Raw genomic sequence first — 18,048 nt, 5'->3', positions numbered from 1 at the left:
AGGTATGCAAAAGTGGTACCTGGTGATCCACCAATATTTTATGCCACTACCTTAGTTGGGTATTAGTTTCAATGTAAAATTCTTTCTTTTCGTTGATTGCAGGTAGTGCCACCCGGTTTTGGGTCAATTTATGAGTTTTGCCCATTGTTACCCACTGATAAACATTGAAAACGGTTCGCCAAAGACGTGCAACTGGGACTTGTTTTTTACCTTATAATTAATGTACTTAAATGCTATTTTATTTTAGAAAAATACTTTTGTTTAAATGGAATAATATATTTTTTTCACAAATTTATTGAACATAATATGTAGAGTAAAACAGTTGAAAATGTCACTGGCTGGCACTTTTTGAACAGTGTATAACAATTTTAAATTATAATAGATTGTAGTCTTCTTCGTCATCTGACGAACTGTCATCACCTCTTGACATTATAATTAAAGGATCGACTGTCTGATCGATGAGGTTGTCAAGATCCCACATTTTGTCCTCTTGCTTAATTACATGCTGGACTGCTTTTCGCCAATTCTCTGGTGTCGCTTCCGGAATGGCTTGATCAAACAATAGCTTAACATCTTTCATTTTAAAAGTCGTGTTTTGTCTTGCTACAAATCCTTTTACCTGCGCCCATATCAGTTCTATAGGATTTAGTTCGCAATGATATGGCGGTAAGCGCAGTACAGTTATATTATATTTTTCGGCTATATCTTCCACGGCGTATTTCATGAAACGAGTTTTGTGTAAGTTTGCTATTGCCAGCAGTTCTTTTTTTATCAAATTTGCTTCAAACGCAATACCTTTTGCAGTCAGCCAATCGATAATTTCTTGCTTTCTCCAACTTGAAGTTGGCGTCTTCTCTATTCGCCGTGAATGATAGCTTGCGTTATCCATAACCACCACCGAATTAGCCGGAAGAAATTTTATCATTTCACCAAAATAGTCCTCGAAAACGTCATGAGAGTTCATGTCTTCATGGTAATCTCCTGTGCGAGTCGACTCTAAAGTTAGCAGACCTTCTTTTAAAAATCCCTCTTTGCTTCCAATATGTGTGATTATAAGTCTTTTTCCTTTTCCCGAAGGTACTTTAATACCCGTAGACAGGCCTTCTATGAAAGCTTGGCGAGCACTGGTTATATTTTTGTCTTGCCACATTTTTTGGACTATATAACCTTCGTTAATCCACGTCTCATCAAGATAAAAAACTTTCTTTTGCTCCCTGTGGTACTGCTTGATACTTCTCAAGTATTGTCGTCTCCAACAAACAATTTCGCCGCTCTCCAGTAAAAGTGCTTTGCGGTTATATGCTTTTCCCAGGCAAAATCCATATTTTTTAAAGTTTTCCATAAAAGTTTTCTACTTATCAACGGAATACTGTCATCTCGGCCAAGCTCCATTAAAATTTTGTCTAGGGTGGGTATTTCCTTTTTAAAATAAAAAGAGTGAACTTTTCTTCGAATTATACATTTAGCATTTTCATCAAGGACTTTTGTAGGTCGTCCTGGCTTTTGCTTGGGAGATTCCACTTGACCTGCTACTTTTCTTTCCCGCAACAATTTGAAAATGGTGGACTTTCCAATTCCACTCATTCGAGAACATTTTTCAATAATTTCTTGCACAGTAAAACTAGGGTAATCGTGTTTTATGCAATCATGTACATTTAAAATAATAACTTTTTCACTCAGCGATAGTGGAGAATTTTTAGTACATCTTTTCGTTGGACTGAATACCTCCATTTTTTAAATATTGGGATAATAATATTGTGATTACACTACAGCGTAGCAGTGACTACTAACGTTTAAAATATGATTTAAAAGTATTTATAGTCTGTATATATTACCTGACCCCATTTTTGCATGTTACAAAGCGTTAAAAGATAGGTCCCTATACAAAAGGATTAAAAGTATTTATTTAGTATTTAATCTCTTTCAAAATAAAGGCATTTAATCCGTGAAAATTAAATTCATAAATATTATAAGTACCTGCGCCTATGAACTACCACGAAATGTAGCCAAACAGAACGGAATTCCCCATTTTATTGCTCTATACACTTCTGAAATAGAGTATAATCTAAAAATATTTTGTTCACATAATTATCCTTTTTTTGTTTCAAATGCACACCTTTCGTTCGGGATACCTTACATCTACCTATAACCTTACGTTGGGCCGTATTTACTACAATAAGTAAAACTTGTAAAAATCTAAGAAAACAGTGGTCGTAAGACCAACGTGAAGATACTGTCCGGGCGGCCAGAAATGAAGAATCTCAGAGAAATGTTGGCGCTAGATTTAGATACTAGATATTTAGACTGTGGGTTATCAGTGACGCAATTAGGACGTCCAAAGATTTCAATTAAAGACCAGGAGAAAAACGACTTTGTCCAGCGAATTAAAAGATATTCACAACTGGGATTGCCACTTACTCCCTAGTTCGTCACCAACTATTTTTTTTGTAGTTAAGGAAGAAAGAGAATTGGGAGTAATACCATGTGATACTAATTTAATTCTACCAACAAACATTACAGGACGATTACGAAGTTTGATGAACAAAAAATGTGAGAAAAGATTTTTTTTATGAATATATGTCCTAAATGTCTTACTTTAGGATCTACAGGGTGTTAAAAACTTTAAAAAAGTTTTTTTTTTAATAATTACTACTAATGTATCTTTTTTTTTAATTTGCAGCTGTGTTTTATGCATCAGGGGGCATTTTTTGACGTACAAGAAAAACCGGGAAGACTTTTCTTTACAAATGAACGTAAACACCACAGCTATGTAGTGTAAGAGTCTGATAATGATAGGTGAACTCATCGAAATGCATAACTCTTGACTAAAAGATTGTCATTTTCATTTGTGGAGAAAAGTCACCTGTAAAAATTATATAGCAATAAATTTCAAAAAGACCAGCCCATCGCTACCTTTCTTTTGATAGATTCATTATCAAGGCTCTTACAAGGGTTGGTATAAATTTTTCAAAGAACATTTTCTTTGAAAAATATACCGTGGGCGGGAAGTAAATAAAAAAATTCTTTAAAATGTAAAAAATAAATAAAAAAAACAGTTTTACCACTAACTAAAACTCTTCAATTTGCTCTAGACACTTTTCCGCTAACGTTGCATTTAGCATCTTCGGGACCTAAGTTTTAATCTTAAAATACAGCAAATTTGTATGCACCGATTTTCTTATATTGAAACGACTTTTGATTGAGCGCAGTGTAGAGTATCAATTGGGAGTTTGCCAGTGTGATTTTAGAAAAAACCGTTCGACAGTGGATCAGATATTCATTATTAAGCAGCTGATGAAGAAGTGTTTGTAAATACAACAGAACATTGCACCAACTATTTATAAATTTTAAGCACGCATATGATGGCCTCATAAGAATGGAATTGTGGAGTGCCATGGCAGAACAGGAGATACCAAAAAGTTAATTAATCTTACAAAAGCTTATGTAAACGAATTTACTAGTGCAGTAAGACTTTAACTAAAACTGTCGATCTTCTTTACAATCAACGGTGGTTTTAAGCAGGGAGATGCGTTATCGCCACTTCTATTTAACATCGTTTTTGAGAGCATTATGCCAAAGGCAAGAATAAGAACCCTATTCTTAAGGAATCAGGATCCTTGTATAGTGCTGGCTTTTGCTCATGAGAGAGTTACATAACTGAAAAAGTCTATAGAAGAAATTAGACTTTGAATCAAGGAAGATAAAACAAAATATATCACAACGAAAAAACTGCGAGATAGATTGGAACAGGACGAGGGGGAGTGGACCAATATTTGAGACCCTCCTCAACCATATATTTAAAGAAATTCACAATAGAAAACAATGTCTCAGTCGATTCTGTATTGCGCTTAAATGGGTATTTACCACTCAGTGGTAATACCGCGAAAACTGGAGACTGATTGTGAAGCCCACTCTGGGTTACAATGCTAGAGAGAGGTTTCCTGATAATCTCTTAGATTTGTCTAATAGTACCTGATGATTAAATTCTCGCCCTGCATAATGTCCGAATTTCTGATTTAGATGGTCAAAAAAATCATTACCCATTTATAAATTAAAATCATCACCATTACATATAAAGTTACGGAAAACAAGTTACAGTCAAAACTCAGTCTCTCCTTTATAGAATGTATGCAAATATAAATGAAAACAAGATCAACTGAAATGATATGAGATTTCGGTTGTTATAAGATTTTCGTTAAAAAATGTTTCATTCTGCTCTATCAGTGGCATTTGATATTCATCACCAGATCTCTACATTGGGACAAGTAAAATTAGAGAAATGAACTCACCTGCACTACGCGTTTTTCTCCTAAGCGCCGCTTCTGCTTCAGCGTTGCTGTGGTGCGCGTTCTGCGCCTGATGCTGCTGTTGCGCCGCCTGGCTGTTCCCAAGCTGTTGCTGCTGATTCTGCACCACCTTCTCCCTACTCCGAGTATTCTGGGCAGGCAGTTGCTTCACGTCGATTTGCGGTTTTTCTTGTTGGTGCTGTTTGTCTTGTTGCTGTTGGTTTTGGTGGCCTGCCCTTAAAGACCTTGACGAAAAATTTAGTTGTTATACTTTGGAAATTTTTAGTTTGAAAAAAATATCTAATGGGTTTATTTTGGGGAAGGATAAGAATAATGTCAATTGTAGGTTCGTACACATGATGTGAGCTGAATTTCCTCGGGGGCTCAACTGTGTCAATCGGTTTACACAAGTCCTCAGGTCTATCAGTATTATCAATAAAGGTCTAAATTGTACCCAGCAGATTGCCGTTGAACATTGGAACTTTTAAAATTGTTAAAAAGTCTTATACGAAAAATTTGGTTTTGAAATATTAAAAGCTACTATAAAGCTTTTATAGAGGGTGTCCGGAATTGCACAGCGTATTCTGCGTTCAGAATAAAACTTCCTTCATTTTCTTTATAAACATATATTGACAAACCCTTCTTTTTTAAAACAGAGATGCATTGTATCCATGATCCTGAGACAGAAATTCATTTTTGACAGGGAATTATGCACTGTCAAAAATGAGAAGTAAAATAAAATACCATTCTTTAATCGCATCGCCAATGAGTCTTTGGCAAGGCCATTCACGATATTGATATTTATAACCCTTTAAAATACTTAGCGTCGTTATATCGCGCAACATTTGCTGTGGCTACAATTTAAAATAAAGACGTATGATGTGTCTCAGCCACGCTTTGAATTACCTAATTATTCTTTATTTTCGTTTGGAAGTTAATTTTTCTTTACCTTAGTATAAATTCGGTAATCTACAGGTTTAACTTACATAGCTCTACCAGATTGTCGCATTCCTAGATATTTATTTAAATACTACCCGTTCATTTCGAAGACAGAATAATACACTCCAACACATCGTATTTACATAATTTTAAAAGCTATTCATTTGAATACTCAATTAATTACACACACTTGACAATGACAGGTAATTAAAATCAACAACACACATTAGTATGAGGAGGTATATCAGAGGTCACATGAAATCTTAATTTTAATTATTTATCTTTACCGAATAAAAACATGTTATACACTGGGCCGCAAAATTAACCGGACAAGGAAAATTTGGTTCAAATTCAATCCGTAATAACTTTTTCAGTATTGCATCGATTTTGATCATTTTCTGCCGAGTTTTAGCCGTTTTATTGTCAGAATTTTTTCATATCGAAGCTGCAAAAGTTGCTTGCTAGGTTATTGGCTCTGCTACTAGGCAATCTGCCAGTTTCGGGAAAACCGTCGGGTATGTACCGTTTCCCGAATCGATAACTTTCACAAAATTTAATACTTAAATGAACGTTATAGAAAACTTTATATGAAAGGGTTTAGGAAAGGAATCTGAAGGATAGGAAAGGAAAATGAACGACCACGTGTTGACTGGGTGAAGGATGACGCGGAAGTGGCAACAAAAGTTTCCAACTGATTTTCTTATTATACAGGGGTTAATAAAAAGCCGAATTTTATTCTAAACTTTTAGAGTGAAATTGGATTTCCCTGGGGAAAACAGTCACAGCCGAATAATGATTCTTTTTGCTGAATTTTTAAGCCCCATCTTCTCTTAGCAACTTGTTTTTTGATTCATTCCAATATCTGTATTCTTAAAGAAAAAGCAATGCAATAATGCTTTAGTAGCAAGAATTTGTTTTTAAAAGTATTGCAAAGCTGGCTGTTATGACAAAAGAAATATCTAGAAGTTTCCATGGCATTGTGGCATGTCAAAAAGATTATTATGAACAAACTGCAGATTTAATTTCGCTGTACATTTTTGAGTTTTTTTGAAGCGTTTTTTAAGTCATTTTTGAAAACGTGTTTCGGAGCTATTGCGTACGTTTAAGAACGATGAGCTCAGAAGAAGTGGCACAAGCCATTGCTCTCGAGATGATGGTCGTCCGATTAGGTATATTACAGAAGGCTTGGCCATCCACGCAGTACGGTATCCGATGCGATACAAAAGTTCAGACATACTAATTCTTATTCAACTAGACCTAGACAGGGAAAACGAAGGGTCACAAACGCAGTTGAGGATCGATTTTTTCGTCTTCAAGAGCGAACAGCCTCTGCTCCAGCTTTGGTAAGAAGACTGGCAGATGTTCACGGTACCTTGGTTGAAGAAAATTAGCGGATCAGAAAAATTAACATCTCGTGTACCTGCTACAGATGCGGATTGGGACATAGACGAATGGCGAAATGTTCTTTTTACAGATGAGTCTCGTTTTACGTGATACTCACCTGACGGACGTCAAAGATTATGGAGAAGGACCGGAGAAAGTACTCCCAATGTTGTATCTCTTTTAGAGTGCAATTTGGTGGCGGAGGGGTGATGGTGTGAAGTGATATTTCATTGGAAGCCCGTGCAGACATTTTTACACTTTAAGGCGGTATTAATGCTGACAGATACATTAGAGAGTGCTTAGAAGAACATGTGGTTAATAAGCTTTATAAGCCTTAGCTTTATAGGCTTATAAGCTTTAGTTATAGAACATTTTATTTATAGAAAATTTTTATTGTACGAAAATGTTGGGAAGAATGTTGGCAAATGTTGAAAATGTTGGAATGAAGGCAGAACTACGGCGAGTTTCAAACTTTGGCTGCATTAGAAGCTTATTTTGGCTTCTTTAATTTAAACTAGGCCCAAAAGAATGAGTTATTCAAACTCGTAGGAAAACACCATTTTAGAAAAAAAATCAATAAATCTTAATACCACCGTTATCCATATTTAAAAAAAAATTGTTGCTAATAAAGCATTATTGCATTGTTTCCTTTAAGCATTTTCTTTAAGAATACAGATTCAGAATGAATCAAAAAACAAGTTGTTAAGAAAAGATGGGTTTTATTACAAATAAAAAAAGTTTATAAATTACTATTAGTTTGTAAATTTTTTCCAGAGGGTGTTTAAAAGTTTAGAGTAAAATTCAACTTTTTATTAACCCCTGTATAACAGCAAATCAGTTGGAAATTTTTGTAGCTCCGATATAAAAAAAATTACGACAATAAAACCGCCTAAAACTCGGATAAAAATGATCAAAATCGATGCAATACTGAAAAAGTTATTAAGCATTAAATTTGCATCAAATTTTCGTTGTCCCGTTAGTTTTGTGGGCAAGTGTACATGGTTGAAAAGAATTTCTAAAGGAGAAATTAACAATCCAAAAATTCAATGAAAAAAATAAAACTTCATTTGGTCTCATTTAACATAGTGAGCCTAGATTATTTTTTACTTACTTAACTTCTTTCTTTTTCATTTCTTACCCCTGAAAATGCCATTATTTGTATTTTTTAGAATAAAGAAAAAATAGGATTTTATAAAACGCACTTTCCCGTTTTTTCCGTGTATATACAGTGCTATATAATATTTGAGGTTCAAAAAGTACAAAAGTACAAAGTGGACACCCTGCATTAAAGCCCGTCATGGACTTTGTAGGTTAATGTGGTGCTTCATTACTTGATTGCTTTCATTATATACTATATAAAAAGTTAACGCCGGAATGACAATGACTTACCTCCTTGTATTACTTTTATTATTAATCTGACTAGCGGGGGTTGCAGGAGGAGCAGCCGCCTGTGTCGCTCCCTTGGGTCCCTTATTAGCGTTACCCTTGGGGACCGTCTTCCGCACCTTCTCGATCAGGGGCTCGTCACTGTCCGAACTTTCATCATTTTGCGCGTTATTCCCGGCGGTCTTTGCGTTTTTCTGTTTCGGTCCGGTCGTTGCCGCTGTCCCTTGTGGTACTGCGTTGTTCGCCCTCTTTGCTAAATCCGACGCTTCTAAAATAATTATGATTAATAATTCGTAGGATTAAATATGAACCAAAAACGATTTATATCGAGGCGTTTTATATTTTACCTGAGCCTTTTCGTGGCCTCTTGCGGTCCTCCAGGCTATGGTTCGAGCTGTCGCTCTCGTTTCTTTTTCTCTTGGCTGTGGTGGTCGCTGGAGCGGTTTTTGCGTTTTTGGGTACCGGCGAGCTCAGCTCCGGACTGTTTAGTTTGGTGTGGGCTCGCGTCCGTACTGACGATCTAAAGAAAAAAATAGAATTAACAAAAAAACTGTAATAAAATCTTCTTGAAAGTCAAAATAAAGGGTGATTTGCAAGATAATTTTTGAACGAGAGAATGCAAGTTCTTTTAGATACAAACATGTTAAGAGGTTGCTACCAGTTAAGGAAATAAATCGTTAACATTAATATTGTGTCAAAGCCTCGGCTAATACCGTTGCTGTTCATATTTTTGTTCAACTAGTTTAAGTTCATATTTTTGTTCACCTAGTTTAGGTATCATTTGTTCTTGAGATTGTCGAGAAATTCTCCCATCCAATTCGCAATAGTTACGACTTAATGCCTGGGCATACACCGGAGGTTAAAATTTGTAGATTGGACTGTGACCGAAAAATATTTAGATCTTGATAAGGCACAGAAATAAAACTGCCTAGACACTTTTATTCCTTGCATACCGTAAAACCTTCAGGTTTTAAACCTACAGTCGAAACTGAAGTTATTTCGTTTAATATTTTATAATAAGCAGTTTTTTACACGATATCATCAAAACTTTGGTTTTTCAAAAATTACAACTTTCGTTAAGGTTTTAATTAGTTTTTCCCATTCCAACATTTTTTTCTCCAATATTCCTTATTTTCTCCATTTTTCTTCAAGATTATTTACTAATTCATTCTATATTAATTGCTATCATGGTAAGGAAGTATAGAATAACTGGCACAGGAGAAGGTATAAAATGTTTTTATAAGAGACAGAATTTTCTTTTTTTTTACGATTAAATCGCTCGTCCTCTGAAGACACGTGCGTTACTGTTCCATTTTATGTTATTCCCACCGGTGATCTTAAAATTAACATTTCATACCCATGTAATTCTAAATTTAAGCTCTGAAAATACATCGAAACATCTCACTCAATGAGTCTCAGAGAAACATCAACAATAATATTCAAAGTACAATTGATTCAATAATATCTCGTAATAATATTTTGCCTTCAGAGCTTTTAACAAATCATTCTCTTATCTATAGTTTAATCCAGCCTTGACAATCAACGAAAAATACAGTATTGTGCAAAAAGATAGCAACATTAAACTTTCCTGTTATATATCTTTTAGTATCTATTTTATAAGTAAGGTTTATATATTATTTACAAGAATAGGTAGAGCCTATTTATATTTTCATTATATCATATTTTTTGTATCATAATAAATAAAACACCAAATTGTTTTATGCAAATTTATTATTCAAAAATATAGCAACAAAAAATAGTTTTGATTCTAAAAAAAATATAACCCAACTAAATTAAAATCAGTTCAATATTTCGTGTAGTACCCCATCTCCTTTATCATCTCCTTTAACATCTGCACATCGTCTTGGCATGGACTCAATTAATTTCATAATATAGTCATTGTTCACTTCTTTCCAAGCCTTTTCCACTATTTCAAAGAGAATATTTGTATTAGAGCATGTTAGGTGCCTGATTTTGGTGTCAATGTAATGCCATAAATTCTCTATAGGGTTTAGGTCTGGCGATTGAGATGGCCAGACCATTACATTTATTTTTTCATCGGATAGCCACCTCTTAACAAAATTGAGAGGCATGTTTTGGATCGTTGTCATGCTGAAATATGGCTGTTACTGGCATGACTTCATCCATATATGGCACTAAATGTGTTTGCAGAATGCCTTCGTACATGAAACGATCCATTTTGCCCACTATTCTTACTATGGGTCCCATGCCACGAGCCGCGAAACATCCCCATACAAGAATATTTCCCCCTCCATGTTCAACTGTGGGGCAAATGTACTTTTTGTTTAATCTTTGTTCACTGGGGCGTCTGACGTACATCGCTCCATCAGTCCTAAATAAATTATATTTAGATTCATCACTAAATACGACTTTCTTCCAATCAGCTACAGACCAGTGGACACGAGATTGGGCAGAGTGAAAACGAGCCTTGACGTTCTTCTTTGAGAGTAACGGTTTTTTGGCGGGGCGACGAGCAGGTAAGTTGGCATCAAGAAATCTTCTCCTTACGGTACTGGAACTGAGGTTTACTCCTCCACCTTCTTTTAGTTTTGCCAAAATTTGGGAAGAAGACAAAAAAGGATTTTCTTTGGAAATTCGTAACAGCTGCCTATCCATCCTCAAATTTGTTTTTCTGGGTCTACCAGGAATGGGCGCCGGTGCAGCTGTTCCAGTAAGGCGAATTTTTTTGCAAACTCTGGATACGATTGACCTGTGAAGCCGTAAGCTTCTTGCAATGTCACTCTGCCTAACACCATTTTCGTAATGCTTCACAATAATTTTTCTTACATCACCAGAGACGGTTTTTGAGCGACCCATTTTAAGTTATTTCCGAGATTCAAAAATAACAACTTTACAGCAGGTAAATCGATATTTAACTGATAAAATAAATGCGAAACAAGAATGTTGCTATATTTATGCATTGTCTAAATAAAAAAACATGAAGTTCCTTACTCTGCATTGGCATTCTTATGATATCTCGGTATATTTATAAATAATAGAGAGGCGTGTACTTAAAAGTAAAAAAATAATATGGAATAAATAAAGGAGCAAATAATATTTTTTAAAACATCGCTTGTTGCTATATTTATGCACAATACTGTATATTGAATTTCGAACCTACTCAAACACTTTATTTGACCCATTCCAAAGCAAAGCTATTCGGTTACCGTGGGAAAATATTCAATACTCAAAAAGTAACTTTGTTATAATAGTAATATTTTATAAATATGCACCTTTTAGAAAAAAAAAAGATTAAAGAGAAAGTAATTGTTCTACGGATCACCGATGACATTTAATTAATTATATTAATTACTCGTTTGAGATTTTATCGGCTTGTAAGCTATTGCTAGAGAAAAAAAATACATACTTTAATCAATTCTCTGTAAGGATTTTTGGATTAACGCAAAGCGACTAAATCTGGTTTATAAGCCTAACTTTAAAATTCTACCAGAACTGGTTGATGTAATAATAATTAAAAATAAATATTATGCCCATTGCAATACAGCTGCTGATACAACCTTTAATGAAAGCTTTCTGGTATAAAGCATAATCGAAGTGAGAATGTAAATACACCCTTGACTTTTAGTCTACTACATGAACTTAATTTGTATCGCCACAAAAAATTCAATTAAAAACTAGTCAAGTGGTGTGGATCAGGGATTTAAAATTGTGTTTGCCTTTCTGTAAAAATGAACGTTTAAGTATAATAAACAGGTGTGTTCATGAAAATATTTTTTTCTGATATTTGGAAAAAAGCGATTATCATACTACTACCACGTCTAAGTCAATGAAATACAAAAATATATAAAGATCTACAGCCTATAACTTATAATCTTTTAAGTAATATACAGTATTTAGTAATATATAGCCAAGTAAGTAATATATAGTATTTTAATAATATATAGCCTATAACTTATAACCTTTTAAGTAATATCCAAAATTTTAGAAAAACCTATCTCTGAACCAATGGGGTCACTTTTAGCTAAATTCTCCGTTATCCCTAGTTGCCAGTCTCGTTCCCATTACGTGTGTATTGTAAATTGGTTGACGACATTAGATTAACTCAGGAAAAATCATAGTGTTACATGCTTGGTGCTTCTGGATGTAAGTGATAATTTCGAATCTGATATTCTAGATCATAATATACTTCTTCCGAAATTACATTACTTTATCTTTTTTTCTCGTTTGTGTTCAGCTATTTGATTCCTGTCTTCTTACATCGATCTCACTGCTTTTTTTTTACGTAATCACGACTTAAATAAGATATTGGTTTATTCATCAGTTATCAAAGGTGTCCTTAAGAACTCTATCATGGACCCCATTTTATTTTCACTTTATGTTGCTAATAAAACTATACATTCTAAATATAATATAAATAAATCCCATAAACATAGTTCTGAGAAAAAAAAGGTCCACACACACCTTTTTCCAGTTGAAAATTTTTCAACGTTTAGGATATAATATATATTGGAATGAGGTAATTAAACTCGGTTAGTAATTAAAAAACTGCGGAAAAATCTAATAGTGAAGTTAACAAAAAGTTGACTTTAAAAAATGCACAGTCGACTTTCTCTAAAAATTAAGTTAAATTATCTTCATAAAACAGTACAAACTTCTAATAAACATATAAAAACAAAATTATAGTTCTTCTGGTACCAACTCACTATCTTTAGTCAGCCACCAAATTCTTAATAGATATTTTGACATTAGACAGACTGGTTAGGGCTTGGTTAGGTACAAAGTTCACCGGGGCCTAGGATGTTAGATGCCAATTAGAAACGAATAATTTTTAATCTATCTATGTAGTTATATGTTATAACTGTTCCTTTCACATCTTGTAAGAAATCTACATACACAAGAAAACTTTTAAAACGTTAAATACTTTTTCAATTTTCACAGGATTTGTACTTAAGCAATTTTATTTATAATGACTGGGACACCAAGACTTTAGTGATAGTGTCATCTTAATTCTTTCACACTGCCAATATAATAATTTTAACACCTTTTTTACGTTTATTTGGATGTGTTTCAACTTAAAAACTTGGCCTGGTTTATTACTAAATTACGATAAATTTATAGCTGGCAGTTTGTTTCGGGAAGCTCGAAAAATCCTGGACATATCGGGTTTTAAAAGTAAAGACAATATGCCTGTTAATGCACTGGTAAGTGCATGGATGTGTATTGTTTATAAAGCAAATTATGTGCCTAACTATATCAGAAAGATTGATTTTGAATTCCAAAAATGTTAAATGGTCGATTTATGGGGTTTCTCAAATAAGCGATTCAATTATTTAATTGATTTTCTACACACTCATCTAAATAGCACCATATCAAATTGAATTTTTGTATAATATGCGCCGTCTCCTGCGTCTTTCCCCATCAACGCAGACCTCTACTCAATCTACAGTATTATCTTTTAGGCACAAGTGAATACCGCCTTGTTCTCGAGTGGGAATAAGCTGAAATATCATCTTTTGTAAATCGTTCTAAGTTTTGTAGGTCTTAAGGTTAGAGAGCCATTCTGCCCTCCTTAATTAAAACGTCCTAACTACAAAATTCTCTTTTTTTGGCTTATTACATTTTATTGACCTATCAAATGGTATCTGACTCCTTGGCTAAATTAGAAAGTCCTAAGTACATTTTTTATGCCTTAAATTCACCTAAATATATTGTTCATGTGCAGAAAAGACGATAATCCCAAATTAAAATGTCCTATCTATCTTTTTCTAAGTTTAAATGTCCAAAGTAGCTTTCCGTTTGTAGAATATTCATTGATGAGACGAGAGAGACACACCTTGTGCATTCAGAAGTAGATATTGTGCATTCAGAAGAATAATATAAGGTTAGCCTGTCAATGGCTACTCTTACCCTAGATTTTTGACTCTTAAGTTCTTTTTTTATATTTAGGGATTTCAGGTGTCTCTGGAAGACAAGAATCTAAAAGTTGTTCAAAACAGGAGGCATAATGTCAAATTCTTTGGAACGCAATAACTCAAATTCGAAACCTTCAAACCGCTTGAAATTTCCAGGACTAAAAGTTCAATAGAGGCTTGAGAACTGTATGGTTTTTGGAAAAAATCGGTATACAGGAAGGGTTGTTTAAAGCCAACAAAAGTCAAGAAAAAAATTCTAAGAGTCGTAAAAAAAGAGCCTAAATGAAAATATGGCTGGATTTATAGTCCAGGTTTCAAACTCTATGAAATGCTTTCGAATATGCCAGTAGGGGCATATTCGAAAAGTGCTAAGCAAAGGGGTTGCGGGTCGAAATAAGGAAGATTTAATTTCACCTTTTTTTTACTTTTTTTATATATAACAGAGACTTATGTTAGGATCTGGCTTGACGACTGTGCAACCAAAACAAAAATTGGGCTTTATTTTCTTTTTGTTTACATTGTAAACTCTATCGAAACTGAACTGCAGAATTTGGAAATAAAATACTTTCATCTGGCCACACTTTTATGTCCGCGGACTCGTTCCATCACCAAGTAGAACAATTATTAAAAAGGTACGGTAAGGTGATCGATTTTAATGATTTTAAATCGTCTGTACTCTGTAGAAATGGCAAACTCATATAAGGTCCATGTAAAAGAGATGAACATACAAAACAACTTTTTTAAATGGAAAGATTGTTCATCCAAGTTTAAGCTTCAAAAAAATGTTCTCAAACCTTACTTGAAGAATATGGTACATTTGCACTTTAAAAGAAGATAAAATGTGTTGTACTACAAAAATGCCTTTTCGGAAGAACCAAAACCTTCTTGCCGAACACAATGTCGAGGTGTAAAATTAAAAAGAAAACAAAATTTGATTTCTAACCTACGTCCTATTATTCCGGCTAACCGAATTATATTCTGGAGAAATTAGCCGTTTCCCAAAATAATGATACTGACAATAAAGAAAATGTAAATTTCCAGTAAGAGTAAAGCACTTTTTCCATTTATAATTTACTTTAATACTGTTTTTAATGTTCTAATGTTTTATTAGTTAGTAATTTAGTTATAATGTTAATTTGAAATGTAACTCCTGTGTCTTTAATAAAAATCAGTCCAAATATATATATATATATATATATATATATATATATATATATATATATATATATATATATATATATATATATATATATATATATATATATATATATATTTATATATTTATATATTATATATATTATATATTTATATATATATATATATATATATATATATATATATATTTTAAATTATAATTACTTTACTAAGTTAAAAAGTCCTATCTAACTTTTTTTTCGAAAATTTCACTAAATATTGAATCTAGTCCCTTATTAAACTTTACCTACAAATGTAAAAAGCAAATTTCTAAGCATATAAAAAGAACCAGGGAATTGCTTTAAAACATGAGGACTGCATATTAGTTTTCATAAAATCTTAATTTTCTCAGCTTTATCGATTTGCGAGTTAGGATGTTTTAACTAAGGACGGCAGCATTTCCCACCAATTTATCTTTATGATAGTTTGGTGTATCAATTCTTTATAATAGTGGAAATTGAATCCTTGTTTGGCTCACTTCATGTTAAGTATAATTTTTTATTATCTTTTTCACTATACAATAATATATTTTTAGTATAATATAATTTTTCCTTCTCAGGGAAATAAAATACTTTTTATTTGATTTACTGATATATGTTTCATTGAATGATTTTTAACAACCTCTCTTTCTATCTATTGTAGAGCCGTGAAGATGAATTAAATTTAATTCTACGCGTTAAGAAAAGCAAACAGTTTTCTTTAGCACTTGACCCACGAAACAGCACGTCTGATAACAATAATAATACCGCCATCACGGTTTTAACAAATTTATATTTATTATAAAGGTATATAATAACCAAAATAATATACACCTAAATAATTGTAATAAACTAACAACGTAAAATGTATCGCCCTTACCTTGTGGCCGGACTATGCGAGCTGGGTGCCACAGCATTCCCATGGTGAGGCTCTGGGATCTCTATTAAAAGCTGCTCTAACAAACTCTTGCTCTTATTATTGGCGTGGGCGGTCTGATGATGCTGCGAATTACCCATGTTACTATCGTCATCCTCGGTGGTAACCATGGGACTTTCGCTGCCGCCCCTCGAATCGCCTCCCGCTCCACCTCCTCCTCCTTTATCGACCGAATTGGAAGAATAGGAGTAGAGGGCGGGAGAAGCAGGCGGTGGCTGTGCCTGTTCTTCATCCTCGTTTTTTACCGTTTTAATCTCTTCGACTATTCCCGACGAATCCTTATAAATCTCCGAATCTAAGCCGCCTTGCAGAGTGCACGTGAGCTCACAACAGGGTTTTGAATCGCTCCGGTGAACGCACTCGTTCTCGTTCACGTCCTCCGTGGTCCTGTTTGGTTTGATTTCCGCGTTGGACGAGTTGTTTTTGACCACATCGCTCTCCTCCTCCTCCAAAACCTCCTCATGGTGGGGCTCGAGACCCTCCATTTTGGCAAGCTGGGCCTCGATGTCCAGCATGTCAGGCACTTGGGTCTTGGAGGGGATTTGGGGTACCACTACCCCCACGTTTGGTAGAATGTCCGCGTGCGGACTCTGACTCGCCTGTAATCAGATGATGTATTGTTTAGGAACAAACACCGACCAAATTAGGGGGCGCTCAGGCGAGTTTTAATTGGTTTTTAAAGTAAAAGGCGCGATCTAAAATTTAAGAAAACATAAATGGTTAAACCTGGTGTATCATGCGTCCTTAAATGCACTCCCTTAGAGTTACAGCCCGCGCAAGCAAATTGCTTGAAGAAAATTTATTATTTGTAACATTAAGCATGCATACTACATTTATGCATTAAATCTTTTGAACATTTGCTAATCTCCGTTTTTTGTTGAGTGCTCCTGATATTTTCCGTCCCAAGAATGGTGTAAACACAATTTTAGGGAACGAATCTGGGTGGCTTACCATTATGGTGACCCATATCTTATGTCTCCGTTAAGAAATTGGAAAATCTAGAACAACATCTAGTTAGCCATAAAAAAATCTAAAATTATCTTTTCTTACATTCTTTCAATACAATTAATTTGATTTTACAAAAATGAAAGCAGTCACGGCCAACTTCTTTTTTCCTATTTGATAGTTTAATTAAGTTTCATAATGCTAATGAAAACGGTTAGTTGTATCAAAAAAAATGCAAAAGACAAATTTAAATTTTAAGTTTTGTGACGGAAAATGAAAAGAGCACCCAAAGAACGAAGATTTGTAAATTTTCAGGAGATTTGACGCATCACTGTAGTCACGGTTCCAAATAATCGATTTTCTTCAACCAATTTGCGCGAGATGTAGCTCTGAGGGAGAGCATTTTAGGACATATGTTTATAGGAAAAAAAAGTCCTATTTTGACTCCAACAATACGCTCTTAAAATATTTGCACCGAATTTTGGAACACCCTGCATAGTAAAACTTTCAGGTAAACATGTCATCTCGGAAATGTACGGTTTCATTGTTAATAGTCATTACGTCAGTAAAACTTTTTATCACACCAACACTAATTACAGCGTATAATATTTATCAGTTTGTTGCCTTCATTAAATGCGGTTGCCTAAATGAATAAACTGATGAAATTTTATTATTTATATGCGCTTTTTTATTTATAAAGGTTTTTGCCTGCAAGATTTTGACCCAAATGGCTAAATAGCTACATTGAATATAGTATCGTTTCAGATTTATGGAAAATTGCAATAGGTTTGCTTCTTCCTAATAGAAAACAGTCTAGAGGATTTCTCCGACGTATAGATCATCGTAAAGATTACAGCACCGCAACATTACTAACTGCAGTTTTGGATGATGTAATGAAAGCCTATGACGATGGGTTAGTAAGTGTACCTATATTATTGGACAAAGCATTTGATACACTTGATAACTCTCTCCTCCCAAAATTGAAATACTGCGGTTGAAGATTATACTGAACTCGTGAAATAATTTTTGAAAAATATAATATAATGAAGAATCATCAAGTGTAAATATTCTGTATGGAATTCCTCAAGCTTGTATTTTGCCCCTCT

General features: G+C 34.0%; 1 protein-coding gene across 4 annotated transcripts in view; it reads right to left on the bottom strand.

Annotated features, from left to right (window-relative positions):
• Positions 1–18,048, bottom strand: part of LOC126750368 (uncharacterized) — a 90,371-nt gene that overhangs the window by 9,928 nt on the left and 62,395 nt on the right. For all 4 annotated transcript variants that reach the window (XM_050459966.1, XM_050459967.1, XM_050459965.1 and 1 more), the window contains exons 15-18: positions 15,941–16,596; positions 8,342–8,514; positions 7,998–8,262; positions 4,290–4,531 (exon numbers count right to left, since the gene is read on the bottom strand). In XM_050459966.1, the coding sequence (XP_050315923.1) occupies positions 4,290–4,531; positions 7,998–8,262; positions 8,342–8,514; positions 15,941–16,596 (1,336 nt within the window). The remainder of the gene's footprint in view (positions 1–4,289; positions 4,532–7,997; positions 8,263–8,341; positions 8,515–15,940; positions 16,597–18,048) is intronic.

This window comes from Anthonomus grandis, chromosome 2 (assembly GCF_022605725.1).
Source record: "Anthonomus grandis grandis chromosome 2, icAntGran1.3, whole genome shotgun sequence".
NCBI classification, from domain to species: domain Eukaryota; kingdom Metazoa; phylum Arthropoda; class Insecta; order Coleoptera; family Curculionidae; genus Anthonomus; species Anthonomus grandis.
The sequence above is the reverse complement of the archived record's forward strand: the minus strand, read 5'-3'. Positions and strand labels throughout refer to the sequence as shown.